At 38.5% G+C, this 21534-nt stretch overlaps 1 protein-coding gene across 5 annotated transcripts in view; it reads left to right on the forward strand.

Moving 5' to 3' along the window:
* RIPOR2 (RHO family interacting cell polarization regulator 2) overlaps nt 1-21534 on the forward strand; it is a 3249967-nt gene that overhangs the window by 1131842 nt on the left and 2096591 nt on the right. The window contains exon 2 of one of the 5 annotated variants that reach the window (XM_044067084.1): nt 14860-14995. The exons of the other annotated variants lie outside the window; for them this stretch is intronic. Within the exon in view, the coding sequence (XP_043923019.1) occupies nt 14934-14995 (62 nt within the window). The 5' untranslated portion in view covers nt 14860-14933. The remainder of the gene's footprint in view (nt 1-14859; nt 14996-21534) is intronic. 5 annotated transcript variants of the gene reach the window in all.

A 21534-nucleotide genomic window follows, 5' to 3' on the forward strand; every position in this document is an offset into this window, starting at 1 on the left:
TGCCAAACCCTGATCTGCTTCATCTTGGGCTTTTCTCTGATTAGAGCAGGTGTGTAGGCTGGTAGAAGCATTATAGAAAGGTGATTGGAGATTCCTATATTAGGTTGTTGTACTGCCTTGTAGGCTCCTTTTATGCTGGTGTGTGCTCTGTCCAAAATGCTTGTAGCTCTTGTGGGAAAGTCTACATATTGATGATAATGGGGTAGCACCACTCTCAGATCAGCTCAATTGAAGTTGCCTGCTACCACGTGTGCAAAGTCTGAGTTTTTACTCTCTAGCTCACAGAGAGAGATTTTGTAGTTTGTTCAGGGCTTCAGTGGTATTGGCACTAGGTGGAATGTACACCGCTATTACACAGATCCATTAAACTCCCTGGGTATGTAAAAAGGTCTACACTTTCATGAACTCTAGATTATCAGAGTGGTATGTCTGTACAATCTCACAGTTCTTGCACCATCTTTCATTAATGTAGATACAGACTTACTCCTTTGGCCTTTCCACACAAGGTTTGTGCATATTAAGATTATGTAATGAAAAAATATTAAGGAATTAATTTACCTGTTTTAATAATTTTAGCTATTAAGGAACATGTGGTTCTCAGTTTAAGTGGTTTATAATCTTCTGCAAAATAGCATATGTATTTTGAATTAATTGAACAAAATTTTAATTAATGAAAATTGCTAAGAATTTAATTTCATTAATTACAGAGATCTGATTTGATAAAATTTTGACAAGAATAATTTAGAATGATTCTTGGTTCTCAACATTTCCAATAATGTAACCTGTTCAAAAGTTTGATTTTTTTTTTATTTGCATCTTGATCACGCTCATCTGTACTGATCAACACATCATCTATGCACGTGTGAATTGCTCTCTCCTTATTGATGTACCTGAAATATTGTTTTGCAATTTAAAAAAAAATGTATTTATAGATTGTAGCAGATAATGGACATCCTTATCTTATACCAGTTAACACAAAACGTGGTAAAGTCTTATCTGTTTTGATATAAGCTTCTGTTTTTGAATACTTTTTTTTTTTTTTTTATAATTATCAGAGATGAAGGTACTTCATAATAATTCAGTACAGACCATAACAATTGTCTGTCAATTAAATCGAAAGTTTTGTTTGCATCAGATTTAACCAAATCTGATGTCTTATTTTCTTTAGCCTGGAATATTATTGATTAAATTAAAAGATTTGCATCAGACAACTTTCTATCTGGGCAAAAAATCATAGGATATCTGTTCTTTTGCTGTTATTTTATAATAGATTGTAAAACTGAGATGGGGCAATAATGTTCTGGCTTTAAACCATCCTTTCCTTCTCTTTTTATTAGCACCATTTCAGCAAGTTGAATGAATAGAATTGGGTACACACAATCCAGGAATAGCTAATAATTGTGCAAATTGAAGTGCAGATTTTGAAAAATAAGTCTAATAACATTATACCAAATATCCATCTGGCCTAGGTACCTTATTTGTAAGTTCATCATCTTTGCAAATCTTAAAAATAGTATTCTTCACTCTTTCTTTTCCACAAACTTGAGAGGCTAAACATCTTCCTTCTTTATCAAGTTTGAAAGTACAGTAATTGCCTTTGAAAGCTGCAGCTACTGCAGCAGTGATCATTTGATTATCCTAAGTTTACTTGCACTTTCTATCTGGCCAAGGGCAATTACCAGAAACCTCCCCATAAACTGGATTTATTCACCAAGGCTATGATTGCTCGATACTCCCCAACCTGAAAACTCTTCATCTAACTGCCTGGCTAATAGAAATTTGATACCTTTTAGGCATTTTTTTTTTTTTTCCTGAGGAAGTGCAGTAGGTACTAAAGGAGGCAAAAAAAAATGCTACTTGGAAATCTGTGCGTGTGTAAATACAAAAGATTTTCTAATTGGTGCCAGTACAAGAACCAGGTCCACCTTCAGGGTCACCTGCTGTAATCTTCTTTTTATTCCTCAGTCTTGGTGCATTGTCTGCAATTTCTGCTGGTCTGCTCTTTTTCTCCCAACCTACTAACCATAATAACGTTAACCGTTTAAAAAAAAAAAAAAAAAATGGGTGTTGTATGTATGTCCATCTAGGAAATAGGTGGCTTCTTATTGGGACCGTAACTTTGTGCTTGAAAAAGCTTACTCTTTTTTTTCAATTTGAACCAGCTCTTCAAGAGGATTTGAGGTCCTTAACATGGAAGACCTATGAGAATGTCCAAGTTACTCAGACTGGCAGCGAGTGCACCCCTCTCATTTTTTATCTGGGTAGGGCTTCTTTGAGAACTAACCATTTATTTTATACCCAAGTTGTCCTAGAGATTAGTTTAAGCTAGACTGCTCAGATCTCTTTCCTGAATTCAGGAGTAAGGGAGAAAAGATTCTTCTCATTCTGGATGTCTACGGGCAGTTCAGTTAGTATCTAGACAAAACTTGAGCCTCCAGGAAAGCTGACTGACTGTATCCTTTTAATGTGAGAGGAAGGAAAACTGTTGTCAAAGTAGATTGTTTGCAAGTGGTTTTCTCATGCTATTGCTTTTTCTGTTTTATATCACAAAAACCTGGCATTTTAACAGGGGTGTGTACACTTTATAAAAGATGGTAATCTAGCTTTGATCATAATGTGTATACAGTGGTGAGGAAATCATTCTATGTTGTGCAACTTAAAAAAAAAAAAAACAACAAAAAAAAAAAGTCAAGGAAGTCATTGTTCCACTGTATTCGGCATTCATCAGACCTACCATTGAGTACAGTGCCCCCTTTGGTATGTACCTAACCAGGCATATCAACAGTTGGAATGTCCACAGAGGTTCCTCACTAAAAGAATACAGGGCGCAAGTAATATGTCCTATGCAAACTGCCTCAAGGCCCTATCCTTGTATTCAGTCTCCTAAAGGCTTTTGACGGGAGATGTATTCCTAGCATACAGGGCATTGTTAGACCCCACTCCGATGGACCTCCTGCATATCCACAAACACCAGAATTACTCATTCTAAAGACTTGAACCTTGAACCTTGCCTGTGATATAAATAGGACCTGCTGGAGAGAGAGGTATGTATCCCTGAGACTACTCCATCTATGGAACAGGCTCCCCATCCATGTGAAGAAGAGTTCCTCCCTAACCTAATTAAAGTGCAACTTGGACAATTGGATGGGAAACCAGAAATTCTTCCCTGGCTTGGCACCCATGTCTCTAATGGACACTGGTAGCCTGTAAATGGTTAATCTCCCAGGCCCATGCTTAGGTATCAGTACTTCTCAGAGGTTTGGGATGCATAGCTAGACTTAAAAAGGTCCTTGTGGTTGTTAGCCTAGTAAACACCTATGAACCTATGTCTAATTTTCATTCAGGTGAAAATTCTTCCTCATTAGCTTCTTCAAAATTGTGCAAGGCATTTTTCAAAGGTACTTTCTTGCCTAGACCCCCAGAGAAGGGCTCATCCCCTTCATGGGATTTGACAGTCATGTGCAAGAACCTTTTGAACCATCTGCTAAATCTGACTTAAAAATTTTTATCCCGGAAAACTGCCTTTCTGGTGGCCCTTAATTCTGCAAGAGGAGTTTCTGAATCCAGGCTCTCGTCCAACTCCTCTTATTTTTCCAAAGACAAGGTAACCTTACAGACTAACCTATCTTTTTTTGCCTGAAGTAGCCTCCAAAACAAATTTTAATCAAGCCATTAAATTGCCAGCTTTGGGGGAGTATATGCTCTATCTTCTAAATGTACATGGGAAACTACATTTTTATATCCATAGAATGAAAGATTTCATAAAGTCAGAGCAGTGTTTTGAACTTGGGGAAACCAGTTTCTAAAGTTACCTTAGCCAGATGACAATGACTGCATATCATTTGTTTACAGTCAACAAGGTTTGACCTTGGCCAAACCCCCCTAAAGCACGCTCCACCAGAACCATGACTACATCATCAACCTCTTAATCTAGAACTTCTGTTGATGACATCTGTGCAGCAGTTGCCTGGTCTAGTGCCCATACTTTTATTACTCCTTATGAATTGGATTGGACTACCACAAGCAGGGCTGCCTCTGGTTTGCAGCACTCCGGAATATCCTTCCATGGGGGCCACCCATGTTCTACATAGCTGCAGACCCTGTCCCAGAAGTTGAGGAATGAATGAAAAGGACATCAAATTTTAGTTGTGTACTCGCCATAATGCATTTGTGTTGCCCATTTTCATTCTTCTCAGCTCCACACCCTCCTTTCCCCTTCCTATTAGTTGCTTGTGGAACATCTGTTCGAGGCTTTACCTCCAGTTGTGCTACTACTAGTCTTACTTTTACTTTTACTTTTGTCTTTTGTCTTGAGCTAGGGTTAGTTCTTGCTATGGCTTGTAAACCGCAAACTCAGTCTGAGGTATAGCAGGTTGACTGAGGCATTATGGGTATAGGGTGGAGCTCTAGAGTTGGATCAGAGACCTCTAATAAATGTGGCCGAGTCAGATCTTGAGACCCGATAGTTTAAGAATGAAAATGGGCAACGCAGATGCAGTTATGGTGAGTATATAACTTTAATATTTAGTACATCTGGAATTTCATCCTCCTACTGCAGTTAGTCCTACAAAACTGGAAGAACAGGATGTTTTTATTACAGCCAACTTGCAGCCCCTAAGAAGGCAGAATGTAAGTTTCCTCAGTCTTGCAACTCCTCCTTTCTAAAGATCTGACCATGCAGTAATTTCCTTGTCAAATTCTTCTGCATCTAAACATTTAGTAAATGCACTTCCATTTCCTTCTGACAAGGATGGGAAAGTTTTTGATAGATTTAAGAAAAGAGCATATTCTTCTGCCATTCTTGTTTTTAGAATTCTTAATTGTCGAGCCTGCATGTTAAAGCTTTTGTTTGCCTCTCTTGAAAATGATTTTTTCCCCTTATCTGGAGATAAATAATCTTCTCTAAAAGCTGTCATTGTTTTTGCCTTTCAAGTAACCAAGCATTCTTTGAAGTGCTCTTATGACTTGGGTAATGCATCTTCCAGAGCAGCGGCTAATGGGTCTGTTCAAAGAAGATTTGTATGGTTATATTCTCAAAATATGCTTCAATATGTAAAAGTTGAAATTTTGAGTTTTCCCCTTAATAGTGAGGTTGTATTTGAGCCATCTGCTGAGTTCCTGAAGATATGTGATGGGAGACTAAAACTGAATCAAGGAATTACTCTGATTTTTCAGCCTTCCTTCTCAGTTTGTTAAAGGTGTCGTCCCAAATCAAGGATCCTTTTAGGGAAAAATGAGCACACTGCAAACATCAAACAAGTAGATGCTCAAACCAATGGAATGGAGGCTCTAAAAAGAAAGGGGAGCATCCCAGAAGCAAGGACAGTGCAGTAACTCTGAATGACTGCCTAAAAATTGTAACACCACCCCCCTCTTTTCTTGCAGTCCTTTTTAATTCTTCCTCAAAGTCTTGGTCTCCATTTTTCTCTCTGGCAATAGATAATCTCAGACAAATGGATCCATCAGGGGTACAGATGGCAGTGGGAGTCCCTACCTCCTTTTCAGGAGAGTCTTCCTCCTCCTCCTAAATAACAAACCTCTTTATTTCAGTATGCCTGATCAAGGGGTAGTAAAACCTGTCTCCCCTCTCTCTTGCAGAGAGAGATTTTTATTTGGCACCAAAGAAAGAAGCGTTGTAGAGACCAATGCTAACTTTTTTTTCTTTCTCAACCAGTTTGTGAAAGCTGAAAATGCTATCCCTTTTCAACCTATTGCCTCTTATTCCTTCTTTCAGATTTTTGATAATACTAGATTTAAACGATGCTTATCACATTCCATTTGCTACATATTTTAAACATTTTTTAATACTTTGTGTCTGAATTACTCTTGTCAGTTCTTTGCATTATTGTTTGGGCTATCCACTGTTCCAAGAGTGTTCAGGTGTTTATAGCCTATTGCAAGGTGTTCACATTTTTCCTTATTTAGATGACTTGCTCATCTTTCCAGAGTCCTTTTTCTCACTTGGGTAAGCTGCTCTTTACAGACTGGGTTTCCAACGGAACATTCAAAAATTTGTAATTCCACCCCACAGAATAGTATTCCTGAGTTGTCTCTTGGATACATCTGTTCAAAGAGCTTTTCTTCCACAGGAAAAAATTAGATCTATTCCAGCATTTGTCCACTTAGTCGAGGAATTCAGCAAGGAGATTTCTCAAAATGTTAGCGTTCATGGTATCTATGATTATTATGATTCTCCACATGAGAAAAGTTTAGTAGTCACAATATCAACACCCTCCTGACTTTTCAAATTCCAGTTTTGAGATTTCTAAAAAGGGGAACTGCTTTGGAGGGGAGACTACTAAGTTTTTATCTGAATCTAGGTCTCCCATCAAGCTCCATTACAGTTTGTAACAACAGATGCCTCAAACTTGGCTGGGGGAGGGGGCTGTGATTTTTAGGAGTAAAAGAGCAGGGTCTTTGGAACAAAAAAGATGGACCAACACACACACACACACACACACACACACACACACACACACACACACACACACACGAGATGGCAATAATAGGTGCACTGAACTCACAATCACCTGTGGTCCCCTTGACTCTCCAAGTGATCACAAGCAATACCACTGTGATGTGTTAGATAAACAAAGAGGAGGATATCGGCTCTTACCCTCGGTGCAGATTAGCCATGTCAGCCTAGGATGTAGCAATTCAGCACACTCACTCTACAGGCTTCTTGTATTTCATCAGAGTAAGATTTTGTGGCAGACAAATCGGAGCAAAACCAGAGCACCCTTACAAATTGAAATTGGAGGGCCTTCTTGGATTTGATCCAGCTGCGGGGAACACCTCTGATCTGTTAGCCTCCATTCACAAGTAATTGATCAAATTTTGCCTCCGGATGTCTTGCAAGCAGGCCTGCAAAAACATAGATTTTCTTGTGTGGGAATGTTCCTGTGTACTTTTTCACTGATATTTGGAGAGTCCTTTGGAATCTTTGATGTCCCTGTGGTGCCTCCCTTCTTTTGGAAATGGCCAAAGGCATTTCCACAAGCTTCCTCAGAGATTGGACCTACTCGCATAACACGGGGATTGTTTGATGCACCCCCACTTGAAACAACTTCAACTGATTATCAAAGTTAGAATTTTAATTCCTTTGAGGTACCTGTTTTCTGAGAGCATGCAGCAGGTAATGGAGACAAAAAAAAAACTTCTAAAAGGAAATGGTATGGTAGCAAATGGAAAATATTTTCTATTTATAGCCACATTTAGAACCAAGATGCTGTTTTAAGGATAGTGTTTCTCTGGCTGTGCAGTATTTGTGTTTAATTATTATTCTCTGACATGGATTCCTCTGAACCGAGCATTTAATAAACCTGTTACTATTGTGGTCTTGAGCCAGAATTTTTCTCTTGCTTTCTTATTCCTGTATCATTGTTAATCTTCCGGTCATTTCACCATGTCTTCCCATGGATCCCCATCTTTCAATGCACTCACGTTTTTGAAAATGGTTCTACATACATCCACCTAGAAAGCAGGTAGCTCTTCCTTGTGATCTTAATTTTGTTTTGGCAAAAATAACACTTGCTCCATTTGAACCAGCTCAGACTGATTTTGAGGTTCTTTATGTGGAAAACAGTGTTGCTGATTTGTTCTGACCTCTGCAAGTAGTGTCCGAGTTGCAATCTGTTATGCTGAGTCAGTCTTATCTCATTTTTCACAAAGATGGGGTTAATTTAGGCATAAATAAAGGATTAATTTTCAGAGATATTTGAAGTTTACTTTGAGCCAAGCTGTCAGTCTCCCTGTCTTCCCAGAATCTATAAATGAGGGAGAAACTATTCTTCATACTCTTGATATCCAATCTTTGAATAACTAAATCCTTCAAAATTTGTGATCAGTTATTAATTTCTTTTGAAGGCAAGGAAAAAAAAGACAACTAGTGTCAAAGCAGACATTTTCAAAATGGTCCCATGCCGTTTCCTTTTGTTACTCCCACCATAATAAGTAAATTCCAATCAGAATCTGGGCACATTCTCTGAAGAACTTTGCTTCTTCAGTGGCTTTTTGGAAAGGGGTGGGCTCTAAAAGTATTACTTCTAGCTTACAGTGGTCTGGGCACATGGAAGATGCCCTTAAACTTTGAAGCTGGTCACCTTTTGTTTCCTAGGCAATATAATAACTTGTGTAGCTTAGGCTATTGCAGTAGTGATCTGTTGGAACATCTACTGTTAAGGTAAGTTTATCTGCGCAACTGTACTTCAGAAACTTTTCCTTTTTATAGAGGAGTAGTAGCACAGCAGTGGAAGGATCAACAGGGTCAGTTCTTGGATAAAGAGAGATTAAAGCTATAGTATGTTTGGCCTGCATCATTGAAGGTATATACAGGAAGAGAATGCCATCTGTTTGGAAATGTTGCTGTCCGTAAATTGATAACTGTTTTTCTCTTGCTCTCAAAGGCTAGTCTATAGAGGTATCTTACTAAAAGCCTTTCCTTTCATGAAATTCATAGTGCCTTTTTCAAACAAATGCTACTTGCACACAGAAGCTTACTAGCCACTACCACCTCCTGACTGTTATCAAAACCAGTGCATCACATTTGAGATAGAATCTGAAGAGTAAGGGAATGCCCATTTCATATTTTCATCTAACTGATCTAACTGACAAGCCAAAAAAAAAAAATGTTGACTTTGAATATAATAGGTATGTAGTCAGGGATTCTGAAAACAAAAGTTTGTAACCTTCTGTTGTCCAACTAACTTAAATGAATTGTAGAGCTGCCCATCACCTGCTAAATAATATAGCCACTTTTAGCTCCATTTTTGCACTTTTCCCTTATTCCTGCAGTAATTTCAGATTTTGTTTTAGCCACTAAGATGCTGTGGAATCTTAAATGTGATTAGAGTGAAGTTCTCCTCTCCCAATTTGTGTCTTTCGGCTTTTTCCCGGTTAGGGGTTGCCACAGCGGAACTCCGGTCTGCTAATAATTGGCAGTTGATTTAAGTACTGGCTTGCCCAGGCCTGATGCACAACCTTCCACGAAGGTACGCACATTCACGCATGTCTCCACGCAGAAGACACTCTAGCTGAGAATCGAACCGGACAGCGTCTTACTGTGAGGCAACAACACTACCGCAGCACCACCACCGGCAGAATTCCCATTTTTTTTTCCTATGATCAGACTGCTAGATGTAGATAATACCTGTACTACAGTTTACTAGCATCAAGAGTCCCACTGACAAGTGTGTGATTTAATATTTTAACGATTAAAGTTTGTTTTTACAAAGCCCTTAATCAGAAGTTGTACATTGAACAAAACTGACTACATTTGTACATGTTCACAGTAATCATATGCTGCCGAACATACCATGCACCAAGTCAGCATATTTTGAAGTAGCGCAAATGAGAGATGTCAGTCAACAGCTGGAGAGCCTAGTTGACCGTAAGAACCCATACAGAACCATAACCTTACCTGTGTTTATCCCTGTGGAGTTGGGAACACCACAGCAAGCAATTAGAATTATTTAGCAACAGAAGAGGCAGGGCAATTATGCCTCCTATTTAGTACAGTTATTAGAAAATAGTTGCATATAAATTGGTGTATTGTTATGCATTACTGAATCGAAATTAACTCTGATTAAAAATACATTGTGATACTATTGGAGTCCAGAACTAAGCAGGTTGCACAGCTAAGTCTAGTCATAAATTAGCACACCATAACATCTCTACATGTATGTACCAGTTGTAAACCAGAATTGGTCTCGATATCTTAGAATGAGCCCGCAGTTCCATTTTAGGCTGTATGACTAAGTCTCAATAGAAAGGTTTTAGGAATAGATTACCTATGAGGAAAATAATGCATATATTTAGTAGGTGTGGCATCTTTGTCAATATGTATGTTTTGTGTTTATCAGTAATTGAATTAAAATGATATCCCCAAATGCAATATTTTGAAGTTCTGTTCATTTATATTTCATTTTATATTTCATTTGTTAATATCCACATCTAATCAAAGTTCATGGGGTGGTGACACAACTGTGGCTAATTTACCATGCACACTAGCTTATACATTTATGGTCACTGTGTACTATGTGCATGATGGCAGCATTAATATATTTTATTAGGGAAGTGGAACCTTTTCATTTCACGTGGGGGGAGGGTGTTGTTCCCTATCCCCCTCTACCTGCCTAAATATAGAGTTCACACTAAGATCCATATTTTGTTTTACTACAAAAGGAACTGCTTACTCTACCTCCATGATATTATGTTTTCTGAGTTAGTAAAGTTACATTGACTGTCGGGGAAAGTGACGTATTGGGAAGGTGAGGAGTGATGCTCTGCTGTAAAAATGTAACATTCAAAATATATTGAAAAACTACTACTTCTCTGATTTAGTGCATTTTTTGTGTACAGCTGTCATCAAGTATCAAGCATGCAAAATATTCTTCCTGCTATCGTTTTGAGTAAGGTACTGCATACTTTTTATATGGACAGTATTCTGTATTTAAAAAATAAAGTATGGTATTAAAACAACAAAACAAATGTGCCATATTTACAACGAAGCCGCTTGCTCTGTCTTTGGTAATAATTCCTGCAGGTTGACTAAACATTTGGACAGCTGCTGACCACAGTTTTGTGAACACATCCATTTATTTTTAAACTGTGCTGTCATGGTTTCAGATTTGTCTTTCGATTATTTTAATATCTAGGCAGCCTCCATTCTGTGAGTATTTGCATTTTGGTTATATTGCAAATTATCTTTCAACATGCAGCCAGCACATTATTTGCAGACCTGATATTCTCTCATTAAAAATTTCAAATGTATTTGTTTTTTGGAATAGTGCACTGATCTCATTGGACCCCCCCCCCCCCCCCACACACACACACACACACACACTCGGTCTGAGAGTGGTGCCTAGTTAAGAGACTTGCTCAGTCGGCACAGTTAAGTTGTGGAGGCTGAGGAAATCAAACCTTGCATATGCATATTTGTACACTGTGGATAAATAGAGGAGGGAACCAAAATGGGAGGAAGACACTTAGAATTCAGAAAGGATATTGAAGTGAAGTACTGAGGAATATGGCTACATAGTACTTTTAGAAAAATCGATGCAGACATACGAATTCCTTAAAATTAAATCTACAAAAAATGACACTTCTGGGACGAGAATTGTATCACAAAGTACAAGTCCTACACTGGCATGTCATATTGTACCTATTCTGTTTAGGTCAGTCATTTTTGACTCCTATAGAGCTAAAGGTGCTTGCTGAATTAAAAACTGGATGAAAATTTTTTTGTTTAGATGGCTCGCAAACTTATAATGACCTGGGACAAAGTAAATATGCTAAAGGGGAAGGAATACTGCGTTAGTCAGTATATGAAGTCAGTACAGCCATCCTATTTTATAAGCTATTAGAAGAAGAACCTGTGAAGCCAAATGAAAATAAATGATGTAAGAAAAGTTTCCAGGATTTTGATAAGGTTTATCTAAAAAGGCTCTAGGGAAGTGAAATGGAAAGGTAAAGAAAGTAATAACATTTGTGATGAAGCAGTTTGGGTGGATCTGTCTCGGTCTCTCTGTCTGAGGGTGCATCTCACATGCTCTCTCTGCGGATGCGTCTCTCTGTCTGCAGGTGTGTCTCTCTCGCGCGTGTGTAATGGCAGGAGGAATGGGACTCGAGTCAGAGATTTAGTGGATCTTTCATTCTGTTTTCATTTAGAACTTCAGAACTGTTTTAAAAACCTCTTAAAGTACAAACATTTAAATGAGGACATTTTGTGGATGAAGTGAAAATCTTAGTCATATGCATGCCCAAGCCTATCAAATCGAACCTGATTTGTGATCCAATATAACATAATTTAATGTAATAAAATGTAGTTCTGGTATTTTAAAGATACAGATAGATAATACAAGTGAAATTTCTATATAATAAAAAAGATGAGCAAGAGGCATAATCAAAACCTCTGTGCCAATAAAAAGCACTTTAGGTTAATATGTTCAGTCAGCCTTGTTGTTTGTTTGTGTTTTTTTTTTTTTTTTTTTTTTTTTTTTTTTTTTTTTTTTTTGTCTGTGGCAAGTTGCAGCTGCCACTCTGCTTCTCTGCATTTCAGCAAAACATTATGATTACCAGTGAGAGTGTCCAGATCAAGTTGATCTAACACAAAGTTTAACTTCTTGAAATCTATACAAGTTGTAGCATGCTTAGCCAAAGCGTTTAGTGTCCTTTTTGATGGCTAAAACGTGCTCTTAAATCTTTCTGCTGAGTTTCCAGATGGTTTTTAAAGTGTAGTAACTTTGACATGTGTCACAATGTGCCAGGTATACCACTCTGCATGAATTGCAGTTGAAACTGCCTCTAGAGATCATTGTTCTATTTACTACCAAGTTGTAGATGCTGGAACAGTTGTAAATGTAATGATAGTTGCATTTACCGCACCTGAAAGTTTCAGGGGAGTAGATGAAGCTGCCCATAGAATGGGTTTTGCCTTGTCCTGCCATGTTGTTATCTCCTGTGCAATGTTGGTTTAATAAACTGAGAGGATAGCCTCTCTGCAGGAATAGATTCATCTACTACCGAAAAAATGGACAACAAGGTCAATCTTACTCAAATACCATCTGGCAAATAAAGTGCTTTCCCTTTACTCATTACTATGGACGTGTCTGTTATTAAACACAATTGTTAACAATTGAAAAATAATCTAGAGGAACACGGAATTGTTAGAAATTGTTGGCGAAAAAACATTTTTCACATACAAAAAATCACTGAACATTAAAAGCATGGCAGAAACTTCAAAAAAAATGTAATTCAACCTTAGAAACCTCCCCTGAAACCTTTAGGTGCAGTAAATGCAAACATTGTCATTACATTTACAACTGTTCCTGTATTTACACCCCAGCAGTAAATAGAACACTTGTCTTTTTAGAGGCAGGTTCTACTGCTATACATGTGGAGTGGTATACTTGGCACATTGTGACCCATGTCAAAGTTACTACATTAGAAAAAAACATCAGGAAACTCTGCAGAAGGATTTACGAGCACGTTTTAGCCATCAAACAGGAGGACAGTAAATGCTTTGGCTAAACCTGCTGGAACTTGTATAGATTTCAAGAAGTTAAAACTTTCTTGTGCTAGATCATTGATTTGGACACACTAACTGATGTTTTGCTGAGAAGCAGAGTGGCAGCTGCAACTTGCCACAGGCACAAAAAAAAAAAAAAAAAAAAAAAATCCGGGGCTGAATGAACATATTAACCTCAAGTGCTTTTTATTGGCACAGAGGTTATGATTATATCTTTCACTCATCTTTTTTTATTATATAGAAGTTTCACTTATTTTATTTAAAATGTCTGAACTATATTTTATCACATTAAATTGTTATATTGGATAACAAATCTGGTTTAATTTGATGGGCTTAGGCATGCATATGACTTTAAGATTTTCACTTCGTCCACAAATTATCCTCATTTTAAATGTTTTGTATTTTGATTTGTCAGAAGTCCCATTAATTGGGCAGCTTTTAAATACAGCAAAACAAAGCAAAAGGTGCAGTGCATTCAATGTCAACCAGGAAACAAAAAGATTGAAACGCACCAAAATGAGGGTCATCCAGGTTAAAATCCACAGTTTAATGTAAAAACCAACATAAACCTTGAGTGCGTTTGTCCCTAATAAACAGGAATTTCATCAGAATACATAGTAGTATCAACCAAAATTCATTAAAATACAATGGCCAGCAATTTCATTGGATGAATGTAAAACTCATTAATTAGTTTTAATTCTATGCATCAAAAAAGTTAACCTTAATTTATACCAAGATACTACTTGGGCATAAAATAAAACATATTTAAATCTGAAAATATTTCTTGTGCATAAATTAACTTATTTAAATCATTTATTAGGGACGGAAGCACTCTATACAATATTTTATTTTTTTTTTTTTTTTTTTTTTTTTTTTTTTTTTTTTACATTAAACGGTGGATTTTAACCTGGATGACCCTCATTTTGGTGTGTTTCAATCTTTTTGTTTCCAGGTTTTAAATACACAGAGGTTTTTAAATATTTCTGAAGAAGTTCTAAATAAAAACAGAATGAAAGTACTAAATCGTTGACTTCAGTCCTGGTCCTGCTGCAATTTTTGTAGTGTGTTAGTTTTGAGTTTTTATGTACTACTCTGCATCTTTGCTTTATCCTACCTCAACCCTGTTTTTATACACCATTAAGCAAACCTGCTGTAGTTAAATAAAGCAAAGCTTTTCACATTTAATGCAGCACAAGTTCTTTTTTTAAAGAAGCACTTGCATATTAAGACATAATATGCATACAAATTACAGCACTATTGTCATATGTTATACCAAAGGCGCTTATCCGGTTTGAGCCAGTGGGTTTATTTTATCTTATTGTATATTTTATTAAAGTTTTCAAGTTTCAAGTGTTTTGAAGTGGAATTGGTGGCAGAACCAATTGTTTTTGGTCTATTATCATTCGTTTGAAGACTTTATTTTGTGAGCTCCACCATGTTTTTCTGCAGATATCCAATATTACATGAAATTGAAAATGTGAGGTAAGCATTAGTTAAGACAAATTAATTGTAGTTTGGATAATGGTACAGTCAATCGACTTACATTGTGAATTTTGGTACAAAGTCACATTGTAAACTAGCTCAAAAGCTTCTTTGGAAGAAATTTTTTATTGTCATTTGATGTTTGTTCACCTTGTTAATTATCAGGTCCTAAGAGTCCCATACTCGATGTTTTTTCTTGTATTTCATTTACTGTGCAGTTTCACTTTAGTTTGATTTAATGTCCAGTTAGCTATACATTTGCTTATTTAAGGGTAGAGCCACTGGTTACTAGCTATGCCTGAAGCCAGTTAAAACCCACTGCAGAGTTTTTTTTTTTTTTTTTTTTTCAGCATAGATAGCGAGACTGAGTGGCGTAGGAGTGTGAAGTCATCAACACATTGAATGAATAAGCTGAGTGTCCACAATGCGTTTCCACATCATGTTCTTGTATAAGAAGAAGAGCAGAGTCTACAGGATTAATCGGTGGTAAATTTGTACATCATGTGCTAGAGAAAAATAGCTAGTGTACCTAATACACTGTGCCACAACTGATTATCAGCATTAGATCACTGTTGCTTTTTCAAAGCAAATGGAAGCCTTCTAGGTAGTCTGAGCTCAAGGGGAGCTCCATTTTAAAGTACATTGAGTGCCAAAATATTTATTTTCTTTTTCTCCCAAAGTGCACTCTTTCAGCAGGCCCTGTGAATTGTAGGTCAGCTAGTGATTCATTCAAGTGTTGGTTGATAGGTTTTCCATTATTTGTATTTTTTGAGGAAAACTTTTTTTTTTTTTTTTTTTTTTTTTTTTCTTCTGACTGAAATTCTGTGTTTACTAGGAAACTGATTTTGGACTGGCTTAGCATTTCAAAAGTTTTGGTGTTTAAATGTTTGTATAAAATTATTTTTGATTAAATTTTCCTTTTTTTTTAGGTTTGTATGTCAGAGGCAGGATATTGTGCTTGTGAGTAGCTCGGTGGTTACCATTTACCAACTCATTCAGGCTTCTCTATCCACTTTTTTAGATTTCCTCCTTGGATTATCCTATGGAGTGACTGCCTTTGTCTGAGGTTTTACCTTCCTTTGTCTGCAATAAGAAGAACTTCTTCGTCTAGGAGTCTAAAGTGTCCAACTGATTCCTGTTGTGCCTCTTCCACTTTTGGATGACTCTGTAGTGGCCACTCCTGGTTCCACAGACTGCTCATCTTTTTCCTTCAGTCCCTCTGGTGTTAAACCTTTGGCTACCATTGACCCAGAGAATAACCATGACCACTGTAGCTGTATGATTGCCTTTAGCAGGCAATGGGGAACCACTTTTGTTATCTTAGGAGGAGGATGTAAAGGTCCCCACATTCAGCCTGGATAGGAATCCTCATTCTCAAATTGGCTACTAATGGTTGTTTTTCAGGGAACTTCCCAGGAATAGTGAACACAGAAAAATGAGAAGGCAAGATTTTCTCCCTTTTTGAGAGGGGAAATTTACTGAGTTTTGCTAAGGAGCTCACTCCTGCCTTTCAGTTGCCTATTTCTTCTAGCAAAAAAGGATGAGATTTCCCTCTCTTTCTGATTTTGGTCTTTAGTTAGAGCAGGAAACTACAGGAGGATGGTTATACTTCAGGAATTTCTTCACAGTCTGAACATTCTGATTCTGAGAAGTATTATTTCAGATTCCCCTTTTGATTTTTTTTTTTCACTGAGAGGGGAATGAAGTTCTTGTTGCACAGGAATTGTATTATGATTTGTTAGAACTGGGTATGACTTGGCATCTATACTTCTGTTTTGCCTGCATTAGAGGTTGTGTTTCTCAATGCTTCTAGTTTTACCTGACAGTCAACCTTGTCCCCAGGAAGTCTGATGGATTATCCAGGGTCCCTCCGACTCGTACACATTTGCTGTCCTTCTTTATCACTGTTGCAGTATTTTGTTACAAAAAGGATTCCCTGCCAAGGGTAGCCCAGTATCCAGCCAGTATACCCAAGTCTTAGGATTTTATAGATGTACATCACATGTATGCTCTCCTCTCAAGGCATAGGTAAGTGACGTACATACCTCAGAACAACTTTGTCGCCAGTCCAAATGCCATTATTGATAGTCAGTCCTGAACTTTCCTTCTGTGCTGGTTACTGAGCCATGTTTAAGGTAAGTGCTCTATCGATTTCTTTTTATCTTTTTTTACTTTAATGTTTGTGAGTTTACATGCCATCCAGAAAGAGAAAATGTCAGTTTGGGATGCAGATTCCCCATAAAGATGGTCATGAGTAGTGTCTTTTCTGTTTTGGTGCTTCTCTTGACCGTACGCAGTGTTCTATCCGGAACGTGTTTATCCCCAAGACCCTACATAATTGTCCCTCCTCGTTGTTCATTTACCTGGAGAACTAACATCTTCGGGTCTAATTAGGTTGCTGTCCTGGACATCTTGAGGCTGGTGAAAATCCAGACTGTCATCTAGATGTTTTGTCGGATTCCTCTGCCCCAACCCTGTCATTGGCCGGCATGGATTTGAGTTCTCACATGTCCTTGGAGGCTTTGCAGATGTCTGGTCTGGATGTTGAAGGGGAACCTCTGCTTATTTCAGAAGGACTGAGGTGGAAACCACAGATACTTGTTCGGGAGGAGATTCCTTAAGTCTTTGTAGGCAAAGGTCTGAATCTCCTAGAATGTTTAGGGCGGACATCCCTTATAAGAAAAACAATACAAAAAAAAGCATGTTTCCGCTGCTGCTGAAAACCCCAGCATGAATGGCATGATTTTACTTAGGGGTCATTTTAGTACATTGAAGGCCTTAAAGCCTCCCTAAGGAGTTTCTGTGCCTACTCCCCCTTGGTCATTTGCCCTACTCAAGGATCTGCAAGTAGGACTCCTCTGAAGATGATTTGGATTCTGGGTAAGAATATTTGGTATATTTCTCTAAAATCCCTTCTCCCTTGAATTATGGCTATGAGGAGGAAGATTCTATTAGCCCAGATTTCCCTTCTAAGAACTCTCCTTTGGAAATACTATTTCTTGCATGATAGAATATTTTAAATGTGACTGTTTTTAGGTTTTGACATTCAAAAGAGGTATTATGAGCTCCTCCAGATTGAATCCCCTAAGCCCTCTGCTGTGTCTCAAGTCTTGGCTGCCCTTCTAGATACCTCTTCAGCAGCCTCTGTGGCTCCGGATTCTGAACCTCATGCCCTAAAAAACCTGATAGATTGTACAAGGTGCCTGATGAGTATAAATTCCTATACAGATGCCCTTCTGTAGTATCTGTCTCTTCTAACTAACACTCTAAACTTTTGCCATATACTAAACTATGTCCTTCAGATAAGGACAGTAGAGCTATGGAATGGCTAGGCAAAAAGGTATATACTACTGCCACTTTGGCTTTTTGGGTTGTTAATTACTAGACTCATATGACCAAGTATGCTTTAGCTATTCTTGATCTGGCTTCCCAGGCAGTTTTTTGACCTCCCTGATTTCTGAAAGGAAGACCTCAGCCCTCTCTTTACTGGGCTCTACTTCTTGGGTAGCTCACCACTCTATTAAATGTAGTTATGATGCTGCTACCTTTGGTTCTGCTTTGGAACACTACTTTTGGCTTTATCTCCAGCCTTTGCCTGATGGTGTTAAGGCTAAGATTGTTGAATTCTCTTGATTGGTTTGGTTCTGCTGCTGCTGAGCTTTTCAAGTCCCTTTAGGATAAAGGTAAGGCCTTGCAGGAATTGAAGCATGTTTTTCTCTCTCCTATCCCCAGGTTCCAGAGGAACTGTCCACCCAAATCTGCCTTTGTTCAGTCTCTCCCATCTCCTAAAGGTAAGAAGTTCTAGACGGGTTCCTCCTGCTAAGTGTGTTTAGACTCCTGCTTCTTAGAAGCTGCCTTTTCAAGACCAGCCAGGTTCTGTCTGACAGTCTGCTTCCCCTTTTCTTGAGTCAGGTTTCCTTATCTCTTTGTCTTTCCCTGTCCCTTCCCAATTGGTTAAGGGTCACTTAAGACTCTTGGGTTCTGTCCCTCATCCGTCAGAGATGCATCATGGCATGGAAATCTCTTCCTTCTTTTCTGGGCACCCTCAACCTTTTCAAGAACCGCTTCCTTTCTTCCCAGAACCATTTCAGGGTTTTGCACAAGGCACTATTCAAGCTGTGCCCCCTTCCCAGGAACGGAAGGGGTTCTGTTCCAAAATGTTTCTGTTTCCCAGGAAGGAAGGCACACTGAGACCCATTCTGGACCTTTCTCGGCTCAACACCTTTCTGATGTCCCTTCATACCCTGTTTCCTTCTCTTCTTCACCAAGTTTTCTTGGTCTCCGTAAACCTCAAGGATACTTATCTTCACATCCCAGTTCATCTCCTTCAGATTTTTTGTTTCTGTGTCTCTTCCCTGCATTTTCACTTTTCTGATTTGCCCCTTGGGCTTTCTACTTGCCCTAAGGGTTTTCATCTAATGTCATGCTCCTATGATTGCCTTTTGCAGGATGAGATGGGTTCATATATTTTCTTATCTGGACGAACTGCTCATTCAGGTTTCCTCCCCCGACGTCTTGCTTCATCACCTCCATTATGCTGTTTGCCCATTACAAAGTCTGGAGTTTAAACTTTCAGAAATCAGTCCTGGTTCCTTCTCAGGATCATGTGTTTCTCAGTTGCAAGATCTACACAAATTCTCATGCTGGCATTACTGCTGCCTCCCAAGGCTTTTTTTCTAAGCACATTTTTTTTTCAATCCCTTCTTTCTGTGGCTTCAGTTTCAGCCAGGGAATTTCTCCGGGTTCTGGGATTCATGGCCTCACCATTCCTATGCTACCTCTAGCCAGTTTTCATATGAGAACTATGCTTGTTCCTAAAGTCAATATGGATCAAACACTTTCATCCAGTAGATTTTCTAGTCCCCTTTTCTTCTATGCCTCAAACTCGAGCTTTGGTGGTGGATTCATCAGCGCACACTCAGCCTGGAACTTAGTTTTCAGCCTCCAGTCCTCCTCAGGAACTTTCTCAGATGCCTCAGACAAGGTGTGGGGAGCCTCCTTCAGTTCGATTGGGGTCCAGGGTCTCTGGTCTCTTCATCAGGGGTCAGACCACATCAATATAAAGGAGATGAGAGCTGTCCTTTTCACCCTTCAGATCTCTCCCTCTCTCCAGACAATACCACAGTGATTCATCCACACACACCCACTCTTCAACTTGACATTGTAGGTGATAGGGTTTTAACCCTTTTAGGCATCCTTTTTTTTTTTTTGAGGATGTGCTTAGGGTTTTGCAGAAGGGCAGGAAACCCACTGCCAGGAAATCATAAGTGTCCAAATGGAAGAGACTTTGTCTGGTGCCTTGCTTGTAACCAAGGTCCATTTTCTGTGGAGATCCCTCTGGTTCTGTCATTTTGTGTAAATAGCTCAATGCTGGGTTAGCATGCTCTTCTGTTAGAGCTCACCTCCAAGCTGTTTCTGCTTGTCTGCCATCGACTCCTCCTCCTCTTGCCTCTAGGTTTGAGGTCATACAATTTCTTAAAGGCGTCCTTCATATCAGGCCTCCCAGGAAGCCTATTACTCCTTCCTGGGCCCTCCGTTTTGTACTTGAAAAATTGACTCGGACTCCTTTTGAGCCTGAAGCTTCAGCTTCCTTGCAACATTGTACATAGAAGATTGTTCTTTTGTACCTTATTTCAGCTAAAAGATTCTCTGAACTCAAGGCTCTTATGGCTGTTCCTTCATTCTTGTCTTTTCATAAGGACATGGTGGCTGTCTGTAGTAATCCTCCTTTTATGCCCAGAGTGGTTAATGAATAGTCTCTTAATTTGACCTTCTTTTTACCTTCTTCCACAGTCTGCTATTGAGAAGGTTCTTCACAACTTAGATTTGCATAGACAGCTCAGATATTATTTGGATAAGACTAAGGCCAGTTGTAAATTGGAGCAACTTTTTTTTTTCATCCCAGATCTCTGGATTTGGCTGTTTTCTAAGCAATCCATATCCTCTTGAATCTATAAGGTCATTTTCTTTTTTGTTACTCCTTTCATGGAAAATTTATTTTACCTCTGTAAAGGCTCATTCTACTAGGGCTGTTGCTTCCTCTGGTGCTTTTTTCAAAGGATTGGATACCAGTTCCATCACTGAGGCTGCTACTTGGACCTCTGCATACTTTCACTAAGAATTACAAATTGGATGTTTCCAGAGCAAGAGCTGACTTTGCCAGAGCTATCCTTTATGGGTTTCTTGAGGTTTCTCTGTGCTGCCTTCCTCCCAAGTTTCTTAAGCTTTTGTACTCTCTCTTTTGTAAAGAATACTGCAACAGTAATATGGAAGGACCTAGTACAGTTATGAAAAATCTTACCATAGTAGTAAATGTCCTTCTCATCACTGCTGCAGTATTCGCTCCCTCCCTTCCTCTTACTCTTCTGCTGTGCTCCTTTTCCTTCTATTGTCCTGGCCAAGAATTCCTTTCCTTTCCTTTTTTACTTCTGGATGCACATGTTCCTCCTACTTCCTTGGACTATTGTTCCTTTTTGGGATGTTCAGTTCTGAGGTGTATACATGCGTATATCACCCCTGTGTCTTGAGTGGGGAGCATACATGTGATGTACGATGTCTATAAAATCCTAAGGCTTTGGTATACTGGCTGGACATTAGGATATCACTGGCAGGGAATCCCTTTTGTAAAGAATACTGCAACAGTGAAGAGAAGGACATCATCTACTATTATGGTAAGATTTTACACAACCGTAATTTTTCTAACCTTAAAATGGATCCGACAGTGGTTTTCCTTAGAAATAACTGCTGCCACTCCTAACCCCATTTCCTCCAAAAGGATGGGAAAGCTTTTGAGAAATTGAAGATGAAAGTGTGTTGTTCTTTTACATTAAACTATTAAGCCGATATGCTAAAGTTTTTTTTCTTTTATCTTTTGAGAACATGCAAAAGTTATTAGTTCTTCCTGTCTTCAGGTAAAAAAAAAAAAACTTGAATTCCTTGTAAATATCTGCTTGTCGCCACTGCTTTTGCGTCCATAATAGGGTTTGTTTGTGTTTGTCAAAACATTTCTGAAGATGTTAAGTCTG

This window comes from Protopterus annectens, chromosome 3.part1 (assembly GCF_019279795.1).
Source record: "Protopterus annectens isolate FY-2018-M chromosome 3.part1, PAN1.0, whole genome shotgun sequence".
NCBI lineage: Eukaryota > Metazoa > Chordata > Ceratodontiformes > Protopteridae > Protopterus > Protopterus annectens.